The sequence below is a fragment of the Musca autumnalis genome, unplaced genomic scaffold (genome assembly GCF_047663935.1).
Source record: "Musca autumnalis isolate F117 unplaced genomic scaffold, ASM4766393v1 scaffold_2, whole genome shotgun sequence".
Lineage (NCBI taxonomy): Eukaryota > Metazoa > Arthropoda > Insecta > Diptera > Muscidae > Musca > Musca autumnalis.
In genome coordinates this window covers 27761508-27787982 of record NW_027411755.1, presented here as the reverse complement: position 1 = coordinate 27787982, position 26475 = coordinate 27761508, and the positions used below count along the sequence as shown (strand labels likewise).

The 26475-nt window shown below is 34.0% G+C and overlaps 1 protein-coding gene across 1 annotated transcript in view; it reads left to right on the top strand.

Annotated features, from left to right (window-relative positions):
- Positions 1 to 24752, top strand: part of LOC141393831 (uncharacterized) — a 60232-nt gene extending 35480 nt beyond the window's left edge. The window contains exons 2-4 of the mRNA XM_073967376.1: positions 9650 to 9752; positions 9821 to 9906; positions 23632 to 24752. Coding sequence (XP_073823477.1) covers positions 9650 to 9752; positions 9821 to 9906; positions 23632 to 24493 — 1051 coding nt within the window. The 3' untranslated portion in view covers positions 24494 to 24752. The remainder of the gene's footprint in view (positions 1 to 9649; positions 9753 to 9820; positions 9907 to 23631) is intronic.
- Positions 24753 to 26475: the final 1723 nt, after the last annotated feature.

Here is a 26475-nt window from a genome sequence, read left to right as displayed (position 1 = left end):
AATATTTGGTTTAATAAATCCACGCCTAGAGGCCTTTTGAGAAGCTCAAATAAATATTTGGTTTAATAAATCCACGCCAAGGGTCTCAAATTATTCTTTAATAAATGTTGCCTTTTTCAATAAATTCACCAAAAATATATTTTTTTCTTTTGCCAAATTTAAGCTCTAAAATATCTTGAGAAATTCTTAGAAATTATAATGCAAGTCTACCTATATTTTTCTGTGTTTTCTTTGGAAATGTCAAGTGTGTACTTCAAAATGTATTTAAAATTGAAATTATTACAATAATCCGAAATACTTGAAAATCCAACAACCAAGGTCAAGAACATGGCGGTGAATGTAACTGAGTTTCGAAGAAATTTTGCTTGAGTTTTCTTGTTTCGTTTTCGTTATGAAACATATTTTTAAACTCATTAATTGTTGTGCTTAGACACTGCGGCGTATGATTAATATTTATTAATGGTAACTGTTGGCGTATGATTGTTGTCGTTAGTTATACGTGCATCTGTCAAAAAGGTCAACATTTTTAATATTTTTTTAATAATGAAAATTATTCTGCGAAATATTAACAGACAGTAACATGTCTGTGGATGCCCATGCCTTTCCTCCTTGAATATAAAATTTGGATTTTGGACTTTTCTGAGGCCACAAGTAGATGACTTTTCCTTCTCTTAAGTCACTAAGAAGACGGAAAAATTTGTTCCTCTCTGGCCACATAACAACAAATTTTTTTCTTTTGTTTAAAAAGACACTTGAAATACTAAACCCACCCTAAAAGTATGCCCATATTTTGTAATTTATATTTGCTTAGCCTAAATGTATGCCTTGATTTGTGTGTAATATCAATTTCCATCAACCTCGCTTACTTTATTGGCGAGTACTGCTGCAGGTATTGCTTAAATCACATTTCACATTGCGTTATTCAAGAGCTGGCTCTGTTAAAGAAATAGCGGAAATTAGGTTTGGTATGCAATTAGGCTAAAAGCCAAATCAGTTTAATGTTGTTGAGTAACATGGCAAATACCAGCTCAAAAATCGAATGCACTTTCGAAGCTGCTCGAAGTCGAAGCAGCACCACCAGCCCCATCCACCCACACTTGTGTCGTAACGCTAATTCTATTTATGGCTAGCAAAGTAATGAGCAAACTGCTCATTCCCAGGCTGTGGGTGTTGGCCCAAGTGTTCGAGGAGAGTTTAAAGGATTTTTGAAGTCAATGGTTTGCTTTGTTTTGTTTTCGGGTTCTTTAGAATATCGCCGCATTTATGGTTCAAGTTTGGTTTGACCCAATTTGTAAGGTAAAGCAAAAAACAAACAAACACATTATAAGCAAGCTGTTTTTCCTGGCGTCAACCTCATCATTGTCATCACCATTAGCTTCCTGCAAGGCGTCTGGGTAATGTTGTAGGGTGCTGTTGTAGTTTTTGTTCAAGCCAAGCATATGCTTTGTACGCCAAACAATGGCTGCTTAGCAGGGGAAAAAACTTAAGGTAAACTTTAAGGATTAAAGTGGTAAATTAATGAGCCAAGTTGTTGGGTATTTGTTCTCCAGTTACTTTTCTAAGGTAAGATTCTTCTTCTCCTTGTTTTTGTAGTTCAAAGCAATGTGTAAATAATAGCTAAAACTTTACTTCACCGAAAGGCGAATAGCAGGTGATAAAACTACTGGTGAAACTGCAAAAAATGCAAGCAAGTAAAAATAATCCCCAGCCAAGACAAGGAAGTAGACGCTGACAGCTAGCTTGAACGTTGTTGGCAATTAAAACTTCCTGTATAATATGCAATATAATAGTGTTGAGATTAGATACCTAAAGTATGCAACACACTTTTTTGTTCTTACTTATGAATAATGTATTGTAATGAAATCAAACTTTTTCTTCTTCTCTGTTGTTGAATAAAAAAAGAAGCTAATTAGTATGTGGGGAATTTCGATTAGTAACTCATGGAATTAGCTTAAGATAAACTTTAGTAACACAGAACTAAATTACATTTTCATGTAGCTTAGATCATATAATTAATTTAAACTTTTCATAAAAAGAAATTTGTAAGGAATAATTCTAGATTGAAAACGTCTACACAAGACCCATCCTCTGGGTTTCGTCTATGAGGAATTAATTCGCCTAACAATTTCTCATTACTAACAAATTGTAAACTTGTTGATCGGAACGTATAACTAACGACATCTCTCATACGTCACCAGTTCCCATTACTTAATATTAATCACAAGCCGCAGTGTCTACGCAAAAAAAAATTAATGAGCTTAAAAATATGTATCATTACGAAAATGAAACAAATAAACTTAAAAATAATGTCGTCAAAAATCTATCACATGCACCTTCAAGTTCTTGACCTTTTTTCAAGTATTTTCAATTACTATAATGCATTATATTTGAAATGCACACTTGACATTGTGGAATAAAAAATATAATTACCGGAAGATTCAAAAAGGGTATTTTTAAACAATTTATGAGGACTCTATCAAGATTTTTCAAAAAAAATATTTTTTCAATAAAACATTGAATTTTCAAAAATATTTTGAAATAAACCTGGATTTTTCCAAAATATTTTTTCTATAATTGCGGATTTTTTTAAACATATTTTTTCCATAAATGCTGATTTTTCCAAATTTTTTTTCCATAAACGTGGATTTTTTAAAAGTATTTTTTCCATAAACGTGGATTTTTCACAAATATTTTTTCCATAAACGTGGATTTTTCAAAAAATATTTTTTCCATAATTGCGAATTTTTTTAAAATATATTTTCCATAAATGTGGATTTTTTTAAAAATATTTTTTCCATAAACGTAGATTTTTCAAAAATATTTTTTCCATATATGTGGATTTTTCTAAAATAGTAGTTCCATAAACGTGGATTTTTCAAAAAAATTTTTTTCCACAAACGTGGATTTTTCAAAAATAGTTTTTTCCACAAACGTGGATTTTTCAAAAATAGTTTTTTCCACAAACGTGGATTTTTCAAAAATATATTTTCCATAAACGTGGATTTTTCAAAAATATTTTTTCCATCAACGTGTATTTTTCAAAAATATTTTTTCGATAAACGGGGATTTTTTCCCTACACGTGAATTTTTCAAAAATATTTTTTTCCATAAACGCGGATTTTTCCTTTGAGAAGCTCAAATAAATATGGATTTTTTAAAAATATTTTTTCCATAAACGTAGATTTTTCAAAAATATTTTTTCAATATATGTGGATTTTTCTAAAATATTAGTTCCATAAACGTGGATTTTTCAAAAATATTTTTTTCCACAAACGTGGATTTTTCAAAAATAGTTTTTTCCACAAACATGGATTTTTCAAAAATAGTTTTTTCCACAAACGTGGATTTTTCAAAAATATATTTTCCTTAACGTGGATTTTTCAAAAATATTTTATCCATCAACGTGTATTTTTCAAAAATATTTTTTCGATAAACGGGGATTTTTCCCTACACGTGAATTTTTCAAAAATATTTTTTTCCATAAACGCGGATTTTTCAAAAAATTTGGACTTTTTTTAAAAATATTTTTTAACAAACGCGGATTTTTCAAAAATATTTTTTCAATTAAGGTGGATTTTTCAAGAAAAATTTTCCATAATCGTGATTCTTTAAAAATATTTTTCAACAAATATATTTACAACCGACGATTTACAAACGCCGATTTTTCAAAAACATTTTTCTTAAACGTGAATTTTTTTCCATAAACGTGGATTTTTCAAAAATATTTTTTCCATAAGCATAAATTTTTCAAAAATTGAGGCCTTTTGAGAAGCTCAAATAAATAATTCGTTTAATAAATCCACGCCTAGAGGCCTTTTGAGAAGCTCAAATAACTAATTCTTAAAAAATTCAGGCCTTTGAGAACCTCAAATAAATAATTCTTAAATAAATCCATGCCTAAGGTCTCAAATAACTCTTTAATACATTTTTGCCTTTTTTCAATAAATTCACCAAAAATATTTATTTTCTTTTGCCAAATTTAAGCCCTAAAATATCCTAAGAAATTCTATAGAAATTCTAGCTATATTTTTCTGTTTTTTTTTTTGGAAATGTCAAGTGTTTGCTTCGAAATGTATTTAAAATTGAAATCATTACAATAATTCCAAATACTTGAAAATACAACAACCAAAGTCAAGAACATGTCGGTGAATGTAATTGAGTTTCGACGAAATTCTGCTTGAGCTTTTTTGTTTCGTTTTCGTTAAGAAACATTATTTTCAACTCATTAATTGTTGTGCTTAGACACTGCAGGGTCTGATTGATATTAATAAATAATAACTGATGGATTTTGGAAAAATATTTTTCCATAAACGTGGATTTTTCAAAAATATTTTTCCCATAAACATGAATTTTTCAAAAATACTTTTTCCATAAACTTGGATTTTTTTAAATATATTTTTTCCATCAACGATGATTTTTCAAAAATATTTTTTCCATAAACATGGATTTTTCTAAAATATTTTTTCCATAAACGTGGATTGTTCAAAAATACTTTTTCCATAAACATGCATTTTTAAACATTTTTTTCCAAAAACGTGGATTTTTCAAAAATATTTTTTTTTTCATAAACGTTGATTTTTCAGAAATATTTTTCCCATAAACGTGGATTTTTTTCAATAAAGGTGGATTTTTCAAGAAAAATTTTCCATAATAGTGATTTTTTAAAAACATTTTTCAACAAAAGTGGATTTTTCGAAAAAAAAAATTCCATAAACGTGGATTTTTTAAAAATATTTGTACAAACAGCGATTTTTCAAAAACATATTTGACATAAACGTGGATTTTTCCAAAAAGAAAAAAATATCCATTAACTTGGATTTTTCAAAAAAAAAATGTCCATGAACGTGGATTTTTCAAAAAGGTCTTCTATTCTATAGAAGCCTAATATGGAGGGTTTCTATTCTATGGAAGCGTCCTGCGGAGGTATTCTGCTTAAAGAAAGCTGTGTTCCTTTACTTACCCGAGGTTACCATTTGTTACCATTTTTAACCTGCAAAGCGTTCCTTAACACCAAAAAGTGGTAAAACTGGCAGCAATTTTTAAGAGCGTGAGAGAGCAGAGAGATCACATATGCCTTTCTCTTCTGCCACAGGCTACCAGACAAATTTCTGCAGGTAAAAAATGGTAGAACTGATTTTTCGACATTTGTTTCACGATTATTTCACAATGAAGAAAAAATGAACGAAAAATGAAAGAAAAACAAAATTAAAATTAAAGAAAAAATTGAATTTTTATGTTTCTTTTTGACATTGCTACCAGATCTACCATTTTTTCTTTTCATAAAAGTGGTCATGAGAGAGCAATTTTGACAGTTTTCTCTTTTACCACTTTTACCATTAAAAAGTAAAGGAACAAAGCTGAAGCCTTCGTAAGTCGTTTTTTCTGTGGATACTCCTTTTCACTTTTCTCGTGAGACCTCTCTCGGGCGATACATGTTGCTACTGATTGCAGATTTACCCTGTAGATGCATTTTTTCTTCGGTAGCAACGGTGAAGGTTTGTGGTATCCTACTGTGGAGGTCTTCTATTCTATAGAAGCCTCCTACGGAGGTCTTCTATTCTATAGAAGCCTACGGAGGTCTTCTATTCTATAGAAGCCTACGGAGGTCTTCTATTCTATAGAAGCCTCCTACGGAGGTCTTCTATTCTATACAAGCCTCCTACGGAGGTCTTTTATTCTATAGAAGCCTCCTACGGAGGTTTTCTATTCAGTAGAAGCATCCGACGGAGGTTTTCTATTCAGTAGAAGCCTCCTACGGAGGTTTTCTATTCAGTAGAAGCCTCCTACGGAGGTCTTTTATTCTATAGGAGCCTCCTACGGAGGTCTTCTATTCTATATAAGCCTCATACGGAGGTCTTCTATTCTATAGAAGCCTCATACGGAGGTCTTCTATTCTACAGAAGCCTCATACGGAGGTCTTCTATTCTATAGAAGCCTCATACGGAGGTCTTCTATTCTATAGAAGCCTCATACGGAGGTCTTCTATTCTATAGAAGCCTCCTACGGAGGTCTTCTATTCTATAGAAGCCTCATACGGAGGTCTTCTATTCTATAGAAGCCTTCTACGGAGGTCTCCTATTCTATAGTCTTCTATTCTATAGAAGCCTCCTACGGAGGTCTTCTATTCTATAGAAGCCTCCTACGGAGGTCTTCTATTCTATAGAAGCTACGGAGGTCTTCTATTCTATAGAAGCCTCCTACGGAGGTCTTCTATTCTATACAAGCCTCCTACGGAGGTCTTTTATTCTATAGAAGCCTCCTACGGAGGTTTTCTATTCAGTAGAAGCATCCGACGGAGGTTTTCTATTCAGTAGAAGCCTCCTACGGAGGTCTTCTATTCTATAGAAGCCTCCTGCGGAGAACTTCTATTCTATAGAAGCCTCCTACGGAAGTCTTCTATACTATAGAAGCCTCCTGCGGAGAACTTCTATTCTATAGAAGCCTCCTACGGAGGTCTTCTATACTATAGAAGCCTCCTACGGAGGTCTTCTATTCTATAGAAGCCTCCTACGGAGGTCTTCTATTCTATAGAAGCCCCATACGGAGGTCTTCTATTCTATAGAAGCCTCATACGGAGGTCTTCTATTCTATAGAAGCCTCATACGGAGGTCTTCTATTCTATAGAAGCCTCATACAGAGGTCTTCTATTCTATAGAAGCCTCCTACGGAGGTCTTCTATTCTATAGAAGGCTTCTATAGTATAGAAGACCTCCACAATGGGATACCACAAACCTTCACCGTTGCTACCGAAGAAAAAAATTCATCATACAGGGTAAATCTGCAATCAGTAGCAACAAGTATCACCCGAGAGGGGTCTCACGAGAAAAGTGAAAAGCGACTTAAGAAGGCTTCTTTAAAGCAGAACACCTCCGCAGGACGCTTCCATAGGATAGAAACCCTCCGTAGTAAGTTTCTAGCAGGCTTCTATAATATAGAAGACCTCAGTAGGAGGCTTCTATAGAATAGAAGACCTCAGTAGGAGGCTTCTATAGAATAGAAGACCTCCGTAGGAGGTTTCTATAGAATAGAAGACCTCCGTAGGAGGTTTATATGGAATAGGACACCTCGGTAGGAGGTTTATATGGAATAGAACACCTCCGTAGGAGGTTTCTATAGAATAGAACACCTCCGTAGGAGGTTTCTATAGAATAGAACACCTCCGTAGGAGGTTTCTATAGAATAGAACACCTCCGTAGGAGGTTTCTATAGAATAGAACACCTCCGTAGGAGGTTTCTATAGAATAGAACACCTCCGTAGGAGGTTTCTATAGTATAGAAGACCTCCGTAGGAGGTTTCTATAGAATAGAAGACCTCCATAGGAGGTTTCTATAGAATAGAAGACTTCCGTAGGGGGCTTCTATAGAATAGAAGACATCCGTAGGAGGCTTCTATAGAATAGAACACCGCCATTGGAGGCCTCTATAGAATAGAACGCCTCCGCAGGAGGCTTTTATAGAATAGAACACCTCCGTAGGAGGCTTCTATAGAATAGAAGACCTCCGTAGGAGGCTCCTTTAGAATAGAAGACCTCCGTAGGAGGCTCCTATAGAATAGAAGACCTCCGTAGGAGGTTTCTATAGTATAGAAGACCTCCGTAGGAGGTTTCTATAGAATAGAAGACCTCCGTAGGAGGTTTCTATAGAATAGAAGACCTCCATAGGAGGTTTCTATAGAATAGAAGACTTCCGTAGGGGGCTTCTATAGAATAGAAGACATCCGTAGGAGGCTTCTATAGAATAGAACACCGCCATTGGAGGCCTCTATAGAATAGAACGCCTCCGCAGGAGGCTTTTATAGAATAGAACACCTCCGTAGGAGGCTTCTATAGAATAGAAGACCTCCGTAGGAGGCTCCTATAGAATAGAAGACCTCCGTAGGAGGCTCCTTTAGAATAGAAGACCTCCGTAGGAGGCTCCTATAGAATAGAAGACCTCCGTAGGAGGTTTCTATAGTATAGAAGACCTCCGTAGGAGGTTTCTATAGTATAGAAGACCTCCGTAGGAGGTTTCTATAGAATAGAAGACCTCCATAGGAGGTTTCTATAGAATAGAAGACTTCCGTAGGGGGCTTCTATAGAATAGAAGACATCCGTAGGAGGCTTCTATAGAATAGAACACCGCCATTGGAGGCCTCTATAGAATAGAACGCCTCCGCAGGAGGCTTTTATAGAATAGAACACCTCCGTAGGAGGCTTCTATAGAATAGAAGACCTCCGTAGGAGGTTTCTATAGAATTGAACGCCTCCGTAGGAGGTTTCTATAGAATAGAAGACCTCCGTAGGAGGCTTCTATAGAATAGAAGACCTCCGTAGGAGGCTCCTATAGAATAGAAGACCTCCGTAGGAGGCTCCTTTAGAATAGAAGACCTCCGTAGGAGGCTCCTATAGAATAGAAGACCTCCGTAGGAGGTTTCTATAGTATAGAAGACCTCCGTAGGAGGTTTCTATAGAATAGAAGACCTCCGTAGGAGGCTTCTATAGAATAGAAGACCTCCGTAGGAGGTTTCTATAGAATAGAAGACCTCCGTAGGGGGCTTCTATAGAATAGAACGCCTCCGCAGGAGGCTTTTATAGAATAGAAGACCTCCGTAGGAGGCTTCTATAGACTGATTTTTTTTTTTGTGTTCGATTTTTTACTTCTAAAAATAAATGTTATAAATTATTTGAAAACCATTCATCGTCTCCCTCCATTGACATCACAACATTAATACTTGACACAATGTATGTCACGAGAAGAATAAAAAAGAATACAAAGCGTCTACACAAAAACCCAACAAACAAAATAGCAAATTATACAGACAGAAGACCTCTGTAGTGTGGTTGTTGACTCTGTTGTAGTAGTGCTTGTACTTTGTCGATTGTGCCAACAATTGCCGGTAATGTTGAACAACAAGAAGAACTGCTAAGCGAAAAAAACATCTAACGACAAGTATGGCATGGAAGCATACAAAAACTGCAAGTTGTTGCAAAAAAATATACCTTGGCAGATAAATACTTTGAAGCATGCAAGTTGCTGCTATTGCTATGAATTACGTTCGTTATACACATACCAGCGACAAAGGCAAGAGGTGTTATAAATTTATAAACCTACAAAAAAACCCCGCTTCTCACAGATATGCGGATTGGAAGGGATTGGGGGGTTTTGGTATGGGTACTTAAACCATATCAACGAACCACTCAACCAGTATTAGTAACATTTTTTTTCAGACACACATAACTAAAAAAATGGAAGAAAATAAAAAAGCCCTTAAACCCAGAGGTCAATAGCCTAAAAGTATGTTTCTCCACTGTTTTTTGTTTAGCCCCTCTCAGTGTGTGTTGGTGTGAGTACAAGCCATTCATTCATAGAAATTGTAACTGTTGTTAGTTAGCTGCTATATGCTTCTTGTTGTTTTGCATGCATTTCTCTTCTTCAAGTGGCAAATTGTGTCTCGAGTTTGTTGTGCTTAAGGCATAGGAGGGGGGACAAGGGTGTTTGGGGATCAGGGTTCTGTGATATATGGCCTAAACAATTTTGTATTGAAATTAATTTGCTTCTCCATTCAATGAATGCTTCGCCGCTCATTGCCAGTGGCTTTGTGTGAAGAATGGCAGTTTATTATTACCATTCATTTATTCTTTTTTTTCTGTTTCTTGTTGTATACTTTTAGGCGCCATTCAACAGATGACCAAGATTTCGATTTAATCTCCAATGTAAGTGGCTCTTATAAGCGAGATAATTTTATATTTCGCATATGGAATTTTAAACGGAAGGTAAGTCAAGGAAAGCTATTTATTTTCATGACATTCGACTCATTTCCTGTTCTCCTTTTGTTTTGCAGAAAAAATCCTCCCACATTTTGGACAAATTTTGGCAACATCAAGACACAACATATGCCAAATTGAGCAATGGGAATAATGGAGAAAGGTAAAACATAGATTCTTACGTAACCCAAACCAATACCTCTAAAAAATCGGCGATTATTAAAAAAATTATTTTTAAAAAATCCACGAGTTTTGAAAAATATGTTTTGAAAAATCAACGATTATTAAAGAAGTATTTTAAAAGTCCACGCTGATTGAAAAAAATATTTTTTAATAAATCCACGAGTAGTTTTTTGAAAAATCCAGGATTGTTAAAGAAATTTTTTTCAGAAAATCCAATCTGAGTGAAAAAAAATATATTTTGAAAAATCCACGATTATTAAAGAAATATTTTACAAAAAATCCACGATTATTGAAAAAAATATTTTTTTTAAAAAAATGTACGATTATTGAAAAAATATTATTTACAGAAATCATGGATTATTATTTTTAAAAAATCTACGATGACTAACAAAAATATATTTTAAAAAATCCACAATTACTGAAAAAAACATTTGTTATAAAATATATATTTAAAAAAAAAATCACGATTATTGAAACAATAGTTTTAGAAAAACCATGATCATTGATCGAAAATTTTTAAAAAAAATTTACGATTATTGGAAAATTTTTTATTTTTAAAGTAAGCCCGCTTAATAACTTATTTGTTGTTTTCAAATTTTAAAAACAACAAGTAAAAAAGTATCAGTCGGCTTTGCCAACAGAGATATACCCTCAGCCTGTGTATATTGAAAAAATTTTTCCCAAAATACGTATGTATTTAGGGGGTTTTAACAATTTTGGGCGTTTGAACCGACAAAAATGTTGATTAGGATTAAATATCAAAAGCGGAGGATATACTAAAAGGAATGGATCGACATTGGCCGTTATGGAAGTGGATCTCCAGCCACAACATATGGTGCCATAGGGGGTTTTTACACTCTTCGGGCTGTTTGCTCAAGAAGTATGGACTTGCCCCTAAAAAACGTTTAGCATCGTAATTGAGGCAGCGAATGCAAGTTGCTTCAACAAAAATCAAAGTGATTCGATATCAGGTCTTAAAGTGAACTTATCCGAAATTTTGTGTGGGAGGTACCGGATGGAGTGGACAAATATAGTCCATATTTTAACCTGATCAATATCTGGTAGATATATTAGGATGTGTAAAGTATAGACCAATTCGGCCACTCCCTTCAAGAGTTACCGTACGAACATTTTGGAACTTTTGTGGGGGAGGTACCCGAAGGAGTGGACCGATATGGCTTATCTTCAAACTTAAACTATGTTTGGACAAAATATTACTAAGGACATATTTTGGACCGAATCGGCAGATCCGTACAAGAGTTATTTTGCGCTCCAACCACCTCACACGGTGTCATAGGGTTTTTTTGCAACTTTCATGCTATTTCCTCAGGAAGTATAAACTTGCCCCTGATGAAACTAGTACTGTCGTATGGAGGGCAGTGAATACAAGCTGCTAAAACAAAAATCAAAGCGATTCGAGAGATGGCCCTAAACTGAACTTTTCCGAAATTTTGTGTGGGAGGTACCCGAAGGAGTGGACCTATGAGACCATATTGAAGCTTCATATTACTATGATAGAAAGTTTACGCTATACAAAGTATTGTCCAAATCGGTCACTCCCTTCAAGAGTTATCGTGCGCACAAACTTTCCGAACATTTTCGAACTTTTGTGGGGGAGGTACCGGAAGGAGTGGACCGATGTAGCTCATCTTCGAACTTCAATTTGGCACTTAGGGTTCCTAGTGATCAACAAACTTATATCCCAAAGGATATGGGCATAGGTCCATGTTTTGGTATAGTCCCCATATAACGGTACCTCCCGATTTTCGGTATTTTGGTAATTTTAGCCACAATTTTTAACCGAACTATCTGCAATTTGACATTTGAGGTTCTCAGTGGTCATGAAACATCTCCACGAAACATCGTCAACATAGGTCCATGTTTTGGTATAGCCCCCATATAACGGTACCTCCCGATTTTCGGTATTTTGAGAATTTTAGCTACAATTTTTAACCGAACTAGCTGTAATTTGCCATTTGAGGTTCTCAGTGGTCATGAAATATCTCCACGAAACATCGTCAACATAGGTCCATGTTTTGGTATAGCCCCTATACCAATTTTCGGTATTTTGAGAATTGTAGCCACAATTTGTAACCGAAATATCAGCATTTTGACATTTGAGGTTCTCAGTGGTCATGAAACATCTCCACGAAATATCGTCAACATAGGTCCATGTTTTGGTATAGCCCCCATATAACAGTACCTCTCAATTTTCGGTATTTTGAGAATTTTAGCTACAGTTTTTAACCGAAATAGCTGTAATTTGACATTTGAAGTTCTCAGTGGTCATAAAACAGCTCCAACGAAACATCGTCAACATAGGTCCATGTTTTGGTATAGCCCCCATATAACGGTATCTCCCGATTTTCGGTATTTTGAGAATTTTAGCTGCAATTTTTAACCGAACTAGCTGTAATGATCGGTATTTTGAGAATTTTAGCTACAATTTTGTCTATTCAAAAATAATCGTCAATATAGGTCCATGTTTTGGTATATCCCCCCATATAACTGTTAGTGTTGGGCAATCTCGTTCATTGAGCGGATCGATCTTTTTCATTCCGTTCACCAAAAAGATCCGGGTCGTTTACTTCGTTCGTTGGCTCTTTTTCGTTCAACAATACATTTGACTGTATTATTTACTTTTGAAGTCGTTCGTTCTCTGCTGCATATGACTCCGTCGTTCTTTTCACCGAATCGTTCTTTTGAAAATGTTCGTTCACGAATGACACATTGTGTGCTAATGGGGGTGGTTTTTGTTTCTGAACGTAGTGGTGGTGGTTTTGATATGAAAGAACCAGATGAACGAATGATGCAAAAGAAAGATATGATCGAGATGTGCTACTGAATGAGGTGAGTTACTGAGCGAGAGTAGCTCTCTGAATCATTGTTTTTTTTGTGCGGAAATCTGTGCTGCTTGCGCTAAGCTGCGTTTGTTTAGAGTTTGACTGCAAAACCAATGCTGCTAATTTTGTAAGCAGCAATGTCTCGTCCATCGGGGATCTAAATGAACGATATATAAGAATGAGCTGGATACGGATCCGTTCGTTCTTTTCACGGAATCGTTCCTTTGAGCCGGTTCGTTCATGAACGACGCAACTCTAATAACTGTACCTCCCGATTTTCGGGAATTTTCAGTGGTCACTAAATTTCTTCACTAAAATTCGTCAACATGGGTCCATTTTTGAGGGTCTACATTGTTTTGATGGAACTACCCTCAATTTGACTCTTGAAGTTCCCTGCAGCTATAAAACTTTTCCGCCAAAAATTTAAAGATAGGTTGACTCTTTGATATAGCCCCGTAGGTGGTACCTTTCACCTAGCTGAACACATTTTTTTATATTAGATCAGATAACACTGTGCAACAAAATGGAGGTGAAAGTCTGGGGCACGGAAAATTCCTCTTGGGGAAGAAACGCCTTGGTGAGTATATTATGAACCCCGTAGGACAGATCCGCCGTGAGTCGAACTTCCGCGTTATGGAGTGATGAAATTTTTGTTAGAGACCCTGTGGGCCATCAGGAATTAGCGTTATATCTTTGTTCACTGTTGCTTAAGTGCTCTACAAAAACAACAAACAAAGATATAATGCTAATTCATGATGGCTTACAGGGTCTCTTGCAAAAATTTCATCACGCCATAACGCGGAAGTTCGAATCACGGCGCATCTGTCCTTCGGGGTTTTTAATATACACACACAAAGGGCTTTCATCTCCCAAAGGAATTATCTCTGTCCCAACATTTGTGTTCACAGTGTAATTTAGGCAATAGTGGGAGGCAGTAGGTGCCTAACCATTGTAGGTGCCAGTAGGTGCCTAAAGTTGTTCCACCTAAAATTGTGAAAGGACCCTAATTATTCCATTTTAATTAAGACTATTTTATGGTGGAGGATATAAAAAGTTCGGCCCGGCCGAACTTAACGACTTTTTACTTGTTTTTTTATTTGATTTGAAAATTTTGATTTTTTAGGCGAAGATCATTTTTCGTGTTCATTATACCCTACACCACTATGTGGGGAGGGTATTATAAGTTGGTTTTGGCCAAAATGTTTGTAACGCATCGAAATAATGGTCGTAGACCCATACTTATATAAACCAAAATGAATGTCTCGACGAGCTGAGTCGATCTGGCTATGTGTGTCCGTCCGTCCGTCCGTCTGTCCATCTAAACCTTGTAATCACGCTACAGGTCGCAATTTTGATCGGATCGTCACGAAATTTTGGGTGTTGATGGGGTCCCGGAGGGGAAGAAGCCTATTGATTTTGGTGATGGTCGGATAATAATTAGGAGTCGGAATGGGCAAAAAACTTATTTGTATAAAACGACAACGTTTTTTCCAAAGCAAATATCTCAGCTTCTATAAGGCTTATACCAAAAACAAAACCAGACAATGAAAGTAGAAAATATCAAGTAGGTTCTCGTAGGTGCTCAAATAACGAAGATATCACAATAGTCGCAAGTAAAACCCAACTTTTCATTTTTGCGATTTTAATTATAATAACGAATGTCACAGCTTTGGTTGGGGACTTTCCAAAAGCAAAGCCTGACTATGAAAGTAGAAGATCCCGTCTTTACAATGGTGCAAACTAGGTCGGCGTAGGTGACCAACTAACGGAGATATCGCAATAGTCGGTAATACATCCCATTTTTCCATTTTTTTTGGAAATCACGCTACAGGTCGCAATTTTGATCGGATCGTCACGAAATTTCGAGGGTTAATGGAGGACTCACGGAGGAAGAAGCCTATAGATTTTGGTGATGGTCAGATAATATTTAGAGGTCGGAATGAGCAAAAAATTTATTTACAGAAAAAGTCAACATTTTATTCCAAAGCAAATATCTCAGCGTCTATAAGTGTTATACAAAAAGCAAAGGCAAAGCAAACAACGAAGATATCTCAATAGTCGCTAACAGAACCCAACTTTTCATTTTTTCGACTTTAGTAATAATGACGGATATCACACCAGTGGTTGGGGACCTTCTAAAAGCTAAGCCTGACTAAGAAAGTAGAAAATCCCATCTTTAAATATATGCAAAGTAGGTTGGCATAGGTGGTCAAATAATAGAGATATCGCAATAATCGGTAATGCATCACTTTTTTCCACTTCTTCTGCAATAACACTACAGGTCGGAATTTCGATTGGATCATCACGAAATTTCCTCACAGAGATAGAAGCATATTGATGTTGGTGATGTCGATAGTAGTCAAATATAAAATTAAATATTAATTATTTTGGTTCAGTTCGCCTTAAGTCATTTGGTATAAAAGCCAGATAGGTGAAAACTTTCGTATCTCCCTAAAAGAAATGTTTTCGAGTTAAAAGACAGAGGTAGTGGTGTAGGGTATCACATAGTCGGCCCCGTACCGACTATAGCCTTTTCTCACTTGTTTTTAATTAATTTCTCGTTGGAATCGAGCTTAATGATTAATAATGCAAATGATCTTCGCCTAAAAAGGCAAAATTTTCAAGTAAATAAAATCAGCTGAGCTAGGCTGTGGTTTGAACCCACGTCCTTGAAAAACACAGAAAAAAGTGTTGTCAAGGCATGTTAGCGTTCAGAGCCAAACTCTTTACTTTCAAAGGCAGCGCTAAGCGTTTGTCATTAAAGCACATTGTTGTTGTAAAAACAAACAAAACAAAATGCATTTGCAAGAAAAAAAGTTCGAGGTCAGCGAAGCCGCTCCACATCCGATATGTCTGAAGAGTCTTTACCGAAGGCGAATCGTCGGCTTTCTTTTTTCACTTGATTATTGATCATTAAGCTCGATTCCAACGAGAAATTAATTAAAAAAATTTTTATTTTTTAAATCAACGATTACTAAAAAAATATTTTATTTTTTTAAAATATTTTTCCAATAATCGTGGATTTTTTAAAAAAAAATATTTTACAATAATCGTGGACTTAAAAAAAATATTTTTTAAAAATCCACGATTATTGAAAAATATTTTTTTTATAATAGAACCCAACTTTCCTTTTTGCGATTTTAATAATAATGACGAATATCACAGTTTTGGTTGGGGATCTTCCAAAAACAAAGTCCGACTATAAAAGTAGAAAATCCCATCTTTACAGTGATGAAAAGTAGGTGGCCACATAACGGAGATATCGCAATAGTCGGCAATACATCCCATTTTTTCATTTTTTTGTAATCACGCTACAGGTCCCAATTTTGATTGGATCGTCACGAAATTTTTGGGGTTAATGAAGGTCCTATAGAAGAAGAAGCCTATTGATTTTGATGATGGTCGGATAATATTTAGGGGTCGGAATGAGCAAAAACTTATTTGGAGAAAAGGTCAACGTTTTATTTCAAAGCCAATATATCTGTTTCTTTAAGAGGTATGTATATCAAACGCAAAACCTGGCAAGGAAAGTAGAAAATATCACCCTTACAACAATGTATAGTAGGTTGTCGTTGGTGGTCAAACAACAGAGATATCGCAATAGTCGGTAATGCATCCCATTTGCCGTTTTTTTGTAATCACGCTACAGGTCGCAGTTTTGATCGGATCGTCACGAATTTTTTGGGTGTTTATGCGGGCCCCTCAGAGGAGGAAGCCTATTAAGTTTGGTGGTAGTTGGATAATAGTCAGGAGTCGGAATAAGCAAAAACCTAATGTGGAGAAAAAGTCAAAGTTTTATTCTTATGCGAATATCTCCGCTTCTGGTAGGAGTATTCCAAAAGGAAAGCCCGCCAATGGAAGAAGAAAAGATCTCCTTTATATTGATGCAAAGTATTTTGGCGTAAGTGGGCAAACAACCGAGATATCGCAAAAGTCAGTAATATATCCAAATTTTCCATTTTTTTGTAATCACGCTACAGGTTGGAATTTTGTGAAGGTGGTCAAACAAGGGAGATACCACAATAGTCAGTAATGCATCCAATTCTTCCATTTTTTGCAATCAGGTTACAGATCGTAATTTTGATCGGATGGTCACGAAATTTTGGTTGCTTATGGGGGACCCAGAGAGAAAGAGGCATATTATGTTTGGTGGTAGTCGGATTATATTCCCTAAAAGAAATGTTTACCAGTGAAAAGCTTATACACAGGGTAGTGGTGTAGGCCTGGTCCCGACTATAGCATTTCCTCACTTGTTTGTGTGTTTTTTAAAAAATATTTTTCACTAATCAAAATTTTTTTAAAAAATATTTTTCAATAATCGTGGATTTTTTAAAATATATTTTTTCAATAATCGTATATTTTTAAAAAATGATTTTTTTAATTTCACTTTAAAATATTAAAACAACAATTGAATTAATCCAGACTATAAAAAAAATTTTAAAAATATTTTTTTAAAAATTTGAAATAATTCTTCCAGAATTTAAGAATATAAAAAAGATATTTTCACATTTTTCGAAAAAACATTTTTCAAAAATTGTAAGATATTTTTTTAAAAAAAATATTTTTTATAAATTTAAAAAAATACAAATATTTCTTCAAAAAAATACAAATTAATTTTTTTTTTTTTGAAAATTTAATAACATTAAATATTTGAAAAAGAATTTTTTAAAAACTTAAAATTTGTTTTTAGTAATTAAAAAAAGAGATATTTTGTAAAAAATCCATGTATATTACATAAATATTTTGTTTATCGAAAAAATATTTTTTTAAAAAATCCACAATTATTGAAATTTTTTTAAAAAAAAAATCCACGGTATCAATTTTTTTTTTAAATCCACGGTATTGAATTTTTTTAAATCCAAGATTATTGAGAAATTTATTTTTAGAAAATCTACTATTATTGAAGAAATTATTTTCAAAAAATCCACTAATATTAAGAAAATAAAACCTATAATAAATATTTTTTAAAAAAATCCACGATTATTGGAAAAAACCATGATTATCGAAAAAAATTTTTTAAAAAAAATCCGCAGTTATTGAAAAAAATATTTTTAAAAAAATCAAGAGTTATTGAAAAAGTATTTTTTAAAAATCCACAGTTATTGAAACAATATTTTTTTAAAAATCCACGGTTATTGAAAAAATATTTTTTAAAAAATCCACAATTATTGGAAAAATATTTTTTAAAAAATCCACAATTATTGGAAAAATATTTTTTTAAATATCCACAATTATTGAGAAAGTACTTTCTAAGAAATCCACAATCATTGAGAAAATATTTTTAACAAAATCATTATTCAAGAATTTAAAAATATAAAAAAGATATTTTCACATTTTTCAAAAAAAAAAAAACATTTTTCAAAAATTGTAAGATATTTTTTTAAAAATATTTTTTTAGAAGCATTGTGGCGTTTTTTTATTGGGATAGCGTTTGCAATTTTGTTTTTTCAAAATAGTCTGGCTTAATCCCATTGTTGTTGTTTTAATATTTTAAAACAACTATTTTATTAGTGGAAAAGATTTGGCATTGTTCTGTGGAGTTGTATGAGGTTGCCAAGGAAAAACTTCTCATTGAACTTTTTTCTTTGCTTACCTTTATACTTCGAGCTGATGATTGATGTTTGGGTATTAAAAGTTTCTTGTTGAAGAAGTTATTGAAAAATAACTTCGGTGGAGAATATCCACAAACAAGAAACAAGGGAACTGATGAGATCCAGTGGCGTGGATCGAAACTATAGTATTCCCTGCCTTACCCCTTGGCGAACAATGCCAAATCTTTTCCACTAATAAACTAGTTGTTTTAAAATATTAAAACAACAACAATGGGATTAACCCAGACTATTTTGAAAAAACAATATTTTTTTATAAATTTAAAAAAAAAAAATCCAAATATTTCTTCAAAAAAATACAATTTAATTTTTTTTTTGAAAATAAAAAAAATAAATTTTTTAAAAAGAATTTTTTAAAAAATTAAAATTTGTTTTTAGAAATTAAAAAAAAAAAAAATTGAAAAAATCCACGAATATTAAAGAGATATTTTGTAAAAAATCCATGTATATTACAAAGATATTTTGCAAAAAAATCCACGTTTATCGATTTTTTTTTTTTTAAATCCACGATTATTGAAATTTTTTTAAAAAAACTCCACTGTATTGAATTTTTTTTAAATCCAAGATTATTGAGAAATTTATTTTTAGAAAATCTACTATTATTGAAGAAATTATTTTCAAAAAATCCACTAATATTAAGAAAATAAAACCTATAATAAATATTTTTTAAAGAAATCCACGATTATTGGAAAAAACCATGATTATCGAAAAAATTTTTTTAAAAAAAATCCGCAGTTATTGAAAAAAATATTTTTAAAAAAATCAAGAGTTATTGAAAAAGTATTTTTTAAAAATCCACAGTTATTGAAACAATATTTTTTTAAAAATCCACGGTTATTGAAAAAATATTTTTTAAAAAATCCACGATTATAGAAAAAATAGTTTTTAAAAAATCCACAATTATTGGAAAAATATTTTTTTAAATATCCACAATTATTGAGAAAGTACTTTCTAAGAAATCCACAATCATTGAGAAAATATTTTTAACAAAATCATTATTCAAGAATTTAAAAATATAAAAAAGATATTTTCACATTTTTCAAAAAAAAAAAAACATTTTTCAAAAATTGTAAGATATTTTTTAAAAATATTTTTTTAGAAGCATTGTGGCGTTTTTTTATTGGGACAGCGTTTGCAATTTTGTTTTTTCAAAATAGTCTGGCTTAATCCCATTGTTGTTGTTTTAATATTTTAAAACAACTATTTTATTAGTGGAAAAGATTTGGCATTGTTCGCCAAGGGGCAAGGCAGGGAATACTATAGTTTCGATCCACGCCACTGGATCTCATCAGTTCCCTTGTTTCTTGTTTGTGGATATTCTCCACCGAAGTTATTTTTCAATAACTTCTTCGGAGTTGTATGAGGTTGCCAAGGAAAAACTTCTCATTGAACTTTTTTCTTTGCTTACCTTTATACTTCGAGCTGACGATTGATGTTTGGGTATAAAAAGTTTCTTTTTGAAGAAGTTATTGAAAAATAACTTCGGTGGAGAATATCCACAAACAAGAAACAAGGGAACTGATGAGATCCAGTGGCGTGGATCGAAACTATAGTATTCCCTGCCTTGCCCCTTGGCGAACAATGCCAAATCTTTTCCACTAATAAAATAGTTGTTTTAAAATATTAAAACAACAACAATGGGATTAAGCCAGACTATTTTGAAAAAACAAAATTGCAAACGCTGTCCCAATAAAAAAACGCCACAATGCTTCTAATTGAAGACACTGGCACGACGTGTGTTGTTTTTGCTGTAAAGCAGACCAACCAAATTTTTGGTGTGTGCATTCGTTGAAATTCGACGACACATTGGTTTCGCAGACACTTTCGTCGGAGTTGTATGAGGTTGCCAAGGAAAAACTTCTCATTGAACTTTTTTCTTTGCTTACCTTTATACTTCGAGCTGATGATTGATGTTTGGGTATTAAAAGTTTCTTGTTGAAGAAGTTATTGAAAAATAACTTCGGTGGAGAATATCCACAAACAAGAAACAAGGGAACTGATGAGATCCAGTGGCGTGGATCGAAACTATAGTATTCCCTGCCTTACCCCTTGGCGAACAATGCCAAATCTTTTCCACTAATAAACTAGTTGTTTTAAAATATTAAAACAACAACAATGGGATTAACCCAGACTATTTTGAAAAAACAATATTTTTTTATAAATTTAAAAAATACAATATAATTTTTTTTTTGAAAATAAAAAAAAATAAATTTTTTAAAAAGAATTTTTTAAAAAATTAAAATTTGTTTTTAGAAATTAAAAAAAAAAAATTGAAAAAATCCACGAATATTAAAGAGATATTTTGTAAAAAATCCATGTATATTACAAAGATATTTTGCAAAAAAATCCACGTTTATCGAATTTTTTTTTTTAAATCCACGATTATTGAAATTTTTTTAAAAAAACTCCACTGTATTGAATTTTTTTTAAATCCAAGATTATTGAGAAATTTATTTTTAGAAAATCTACTATTATTGAAGAAATTATTTTCAAATAATCCATGAATGTTGAGAAAATAAAACCTATAATAAATATTTTTTTAAAAAATCCACGATTATTGGAAAAAAACCACGATTATCGAAAAAAATTTTATTTAAAAAATCCACAGTTATTGAAAAAATATATTTAAAAAAAAATCCAGGGTTATTGAACAAATATTTTTTAAAAAATCCACGGATATTGAATTTTTTTTTAAATCCACGGTTATTGAAAAAATATTTTTTAAAAATCCACGATTATAGAAAAAATAGTTTTAAAAAAATCCACAATTATTGGAAAAATATTTTTTTAAATATACACAATTATTGAGAAAATATTTTTTAAGAAATCCATAATCATTGAGAAAATATTTTTTACAAAATCCACAAGTATTGAAAAAACATTTTTTTTAATCCAAGATTATTGAAAAAAACTATTTTCGAAAGAATCCAAGATTATTAAAAAAAATATTTTTTAAAAAATCCACCGTTATTAAAAACGATTTTTTATAAAAATTCACGGTTTTTGAAAACAATTTTTTAAAACATCCACGATTATTTAATTAATTTCTCGTTAGAGACGAGCTTACTGACCAAGATGCTTTTTGAAAAAGGAAAGCCGACGATACGAACCCACACAATCACCACTGTGTGACAGGCATGTTTCGCCTTTGGTTTAGGAAGGCTCCTCAAACACATCGACTGTGGGGCGGCTTCGCTATCCTCTAACTTATTTCCTCTTTCAAATGCAAGTTGTTTTTTTACAAAGTTGAATTTTTTGTTCAAATCTTTGTATGGCTTTCATGACAAACGCTTAGCGTCGCCTTTGAAAGTTATGAGTTTGGTTATGAACACTCAAGGACGTGGGTTCGAACCCCAGCCTGGCTCAAGCTGATTTTTATTTTTATTGGAAAATTTTGCCTATTACGCGAAGGTCCTTTTATTTTTTTTTCTTTATTCATTCCACTTGGGAACATAGGGCATTTACAAGAAAATTACATTCTATTCTATTGTTACAAATACATTTAACTTCTTCCCGCGACTTGTTTATTCTTTTTCGTTCGATAGAAAATGTTCTGCGCCACGTGTTCCTCGGCCGACCTTCCTTGCGGGTTCCAGTCTAAAGCAATTCTAGAAATGCTGTCGGAACTTTTTCGCAGAGCGTGGCTTATCCACTTCCACTTTCTTCTTGTGATCTGGCGTTTAATGGGTTCTTCATTAGTTTTATTCCATAGTTCTAAATTGGAAATTTTATTTGGCCAAAAGATGCCGCAAATTCTTCTAAATCATTTGATAATGAATCCTTTTAGTCTATGAATAGTTGAATTTGAAAAAAAAACAGCTAGGTTTCGCTCCCATATAACAAAATAGATTTTACGAACGCGTTAAATATACGCAGTTTTGTTTGTAGGGAGAGATGATGTGACCGCCATGTTATGTTAAGATGACCAAATGCAGATCTAGCTTTATTTAGCCTACTGTTGACATCTTTTTCTACTCCTCCGTCAATATCCATGAAAGTAGCAGAATGATTTCACATATTTTAGTGGCTCATTGTTTATTTTTATTTGGTTGTCCATTGAATAATTCAAGCGCATTGCATGCGTCTTTTTTGTGTTTATTTCGAGGCCAACCTCTTTTGCTGGAAGAACAAGTTCGTTTACTTTGTCCTGCATATCGTTGAACTTATGCGACATGAGACAAATATCGTCGGCAAAGTCCAGGTCCTCTAGATGACGATGAAGTGTCCAAACGATTCCTCTTTTCTTCGAAGAAATCTTCTCCATGATGTTGTCGAGAACGACCGCCGACATTGTTTTACCCCGGCGTTGGTTGTCAAAGGCTCTCTAATTATGTTGTTATGCTTGACTTGTTGCGTTGTTATACATTGCCTGTATGAAAGCGGACCAAATTGCACTTCGTTTAATAGAATCGAATGCTTTTCGAAAATCTACAAAAACGAGATAAAGTGGAGTTCGCCATTCTATAGACTGCTCTATTATTACCCGCAGGGTATTTGTCTAGTCGACGCAGCTTCGATGTGGGCGGAACCCGGCCTGTTCGTCACGTAATGTTCCTTCAATAAGATGCAATCTATCGTTTATTATGATTGCAATTTTTTTGTAAACAGTGTAAATAATTTTTGCCGATGTTGTAGAATCCACTTGTAGTAATTCGGGTGGTATGCCGTCTTCTTCTGGCGCCTTGTTCCTTTTCAATTTGTTAATGACTATTGCAATTTATGATATTGTGGGGGCATCTGTTTTTATAGAATCGTCCGGCATTTGATTTCCATAGCTTTGTTGAGAGTTAGGCTCGCAATCGTCACCGTCCATGTTGCTTATGTTTTCGAAGTGCTGTTTCCCACGTTTCGTTTGCTCTACGACATTTGTTAAAACACTGTTGTTTTAAGCATTTCCGTTCGTGGATTTTTTAAAAAATCCAAGATTATTTAGAAAATTATTTTTTTAAAAAATCCATCCATAAAAATATTTTATCAATAATCGTGGATTTTTTAAAAAATATTTTTTCAATAATCGTGAATTTTTAATTGTTTTTTCAATAATCTAGAATTTTTTAAAAAAAATATGTTTTTAGTAATCGTGTTTTTTTTAAAAAATATTTTCTCAAAAAATGCACTATTTTTGAAAAAAATTTAAAAAATTCACGATTATTGAAAAAAATTTTTTTTTTAAATCCACGATTATTGAGAAAATATTTTTATAGGCAGTGGAATAATAATTTTCATTTTTGTTTCTTCTCTTTTCCTTTTCAGCTTCTCCGACATACAACTCCAAAACTTGGATGTCAATAATCTCCTAATAACAACTGGTCACACCAAAGAATCTTCTGTTAACTATATACCCAGTCGGGTGCCAAGTTCTCGGGCAAGTTCCTCTTTGGATCTGGAGTGGGAACATGAATACAGTCAAATGCGTCACTATCAACAGCACATGATTAAGCAACGGACCCAAATGTTACAGAACTATCAACAATTACAAATGATGGAACCTAAAAACTGTGATGAAACCTCAGCCGATGAATCGTGGCATTATGTCAATCACGATGGCGATGAAGAGGTGGAGGATCAATTAAATTCAATGGCTTCCATGTCATCAATGGCTGAATTGCCCAGTGAGGCAGAGGTAGTGGAGCTAACACGACAACGTTCCCACAAAACGAAAGATTCACAACGCAGCGTGGAGAGAAGAGCTTTGTTACGATCCAATTCACGTCTCCACCGTTCGATAACACGAAACAGTTCTCACAACTCCTGGTCACATATATCCACACCAGAATCTCTTGAATGGGATGTTGATGAGGAACAGCAGAGGCAAATGCACGTTGAAGATGACAACTTGGATCATGAGACCCTGAAGCTTTTGCATCAAATTGAACAACTGAAAAATCGGGTACTCTATGAAACTGGTGAAGGGCTCTTCGATATAATGGATGGTGGTGGTGGCCACCACCAAATAACGGATGGCTTAATGACCACGGCACTTAGCAATTATAGGCTCAATAATATGAATGTGGCACCAACGACAACGGCCACAACAACAAAAGGCATCGTTGGAACAGCCCCAGCTTGCTTCCAAATGGGCGACAGTGATGGTGAAAATGGCAATTATAGATGATTTGTGGCAATATAAATCGTTTCTTTTATAGTAACTACCATTAGGTTCGTTATAGGCCATGGACTCTAATAGGTATTTAAGGCCTCAAAGTCTAGGAGGCATTTGTATGCCCCCTATCGGGAGCAGATCAAATGTTAACAACAACTTGCTATGGTACTCTGCAGTATAGGTGATAATAGGTGTCTAGTATAATTGTCCCTCACCCACAAGACGATAAAGTGAACTACAACAGAAATCGATAACAATTACAAAAACAAAACAAGAACAACAACAACAACAAATACATAAAACAAGTGCCTCGTTTTAGAACACACTCACAAAATGATACACGAAACAAAACTTAAAACGAAATAAAAATAAATTGTTAAAAGCGAAATTCCCCTAGCTTATGTGAATCCTAAAATAAACCAAAAATAAATAACAGAGGTGTGAATTGGGGTTTACTTCACAAAATACCCTCGAGACTAAGGTGAATAGTTTCCTATAAAATATACCTCGTAAAACGAGGTGAATTTTTTGCTATTAAATATGCTTTTCTATAAAACATGCCTCAGAAAATGAGGTGAATTTTTCGTATAGAAAAAATACCTCAAGAGCTGAGGTGAATATTTTTCTATAGAAAAAAAATACCTCAGAAGCTGAGGTGAATATATTTCTGTGGAAAACACCTCATACGAGGAGGTCTTCTATCCTAAAGAAGAAGTCTTCTATTCTATAGAAGCCTCCTACGGAGGCCATCAATTCTATAGAAGCCCCTTACGGAGGTCTTCTATTGTATAGAAGCCTCCTACGGAGGTCTTCTATTCTACAGAAGGCTCCTACGGAGGTCTTCTATTCTATAGAAGCCTCCTACGGATGTCTTCTATTCTATGAAAGCCTCCTAGGGAGGTCTTCTATTCTATAGAAGCCTCCCAAGGAGGTCTTCTATTCTATAGAAGCCTTCTACGGAGGTCTTCTATTCTATAGAAGCCTCCTACGGAGGTCTTCTTTTCTATAGAAACCTCCTACGGAGGTCTTCTATTCTGTAGAAACCTCCTATGGAGGTCTTCTATTCTATATAAGCTTCATACGTAGGTCTTCGATTCTATAGACGCCTCCTACGGAGCTCTTCTATTCTATAGAAACCTCCTACGGAGGTCTTCTATTCTATAGAAACCTCCTACGGAGGTCTTCTATTCTATAGAAACCTCCTACGGAGGTCTCCTATTCTATAGAAACCTCCTACGGAGGTCTTCTATTCTATAGAAACCTCCTACGGAGGTCTTCTATTCTATAGAAACCTCCTACGGAGGTCTTCTATTCTATAGAAACCTCCTACGGAGGTCTTCTATTCTATAGAAACCTCCTTCGGAAATCGTCTATCCTACATAAGCGTCCCACGGAGGTCTTCTATTCTATGGAAGACTCCTACGGAAGTCTTGTATTCTATAGAAGCCTCCTGCGTAGTTCAAATATTCTATAATAGCCTGCTGTGCAGTTATTCTATTCTATAGAAGCCTCCTACAGAGGTCTTCTATAATAGAGCAGCCTCCTATGGGGGTTTTCTATTCTATAGAAGCCTCCTACGGAGGTCTTCTATTATATAGAAGCATCCTACGGAGGTCTTCTATTCTGTGGAACCCTCCTACGGAGGTCTTCTTTTCTATAGAAGCCTCCTACGGAGGTCTTCTATTATATAGAGCCTCCTACGGAGGTCTTCTATTCCATAGAAACCTCTTCTTCTATTCTATTGATCTTCTATTCTATGGAAGCCTCCTACGGAGTTCTTCTATTATATAGAAGCCCCCTACGGAGTTCTGCTATTCTATAGAAGCCTCCTACGGAGGTCTTCTATTCTATAGAACCCTCCTACGGAGGCCTTCTATTCTTTAGAAGCCTCCTACGGAGTTCTTCTATTTTTTTGAATCCTCCCACGGAGGTCTTCTATTCTAAAGAAGCCTCCTACGGAGGTCTTCTATTCTATAGAAGCCTCCTACGGAGGT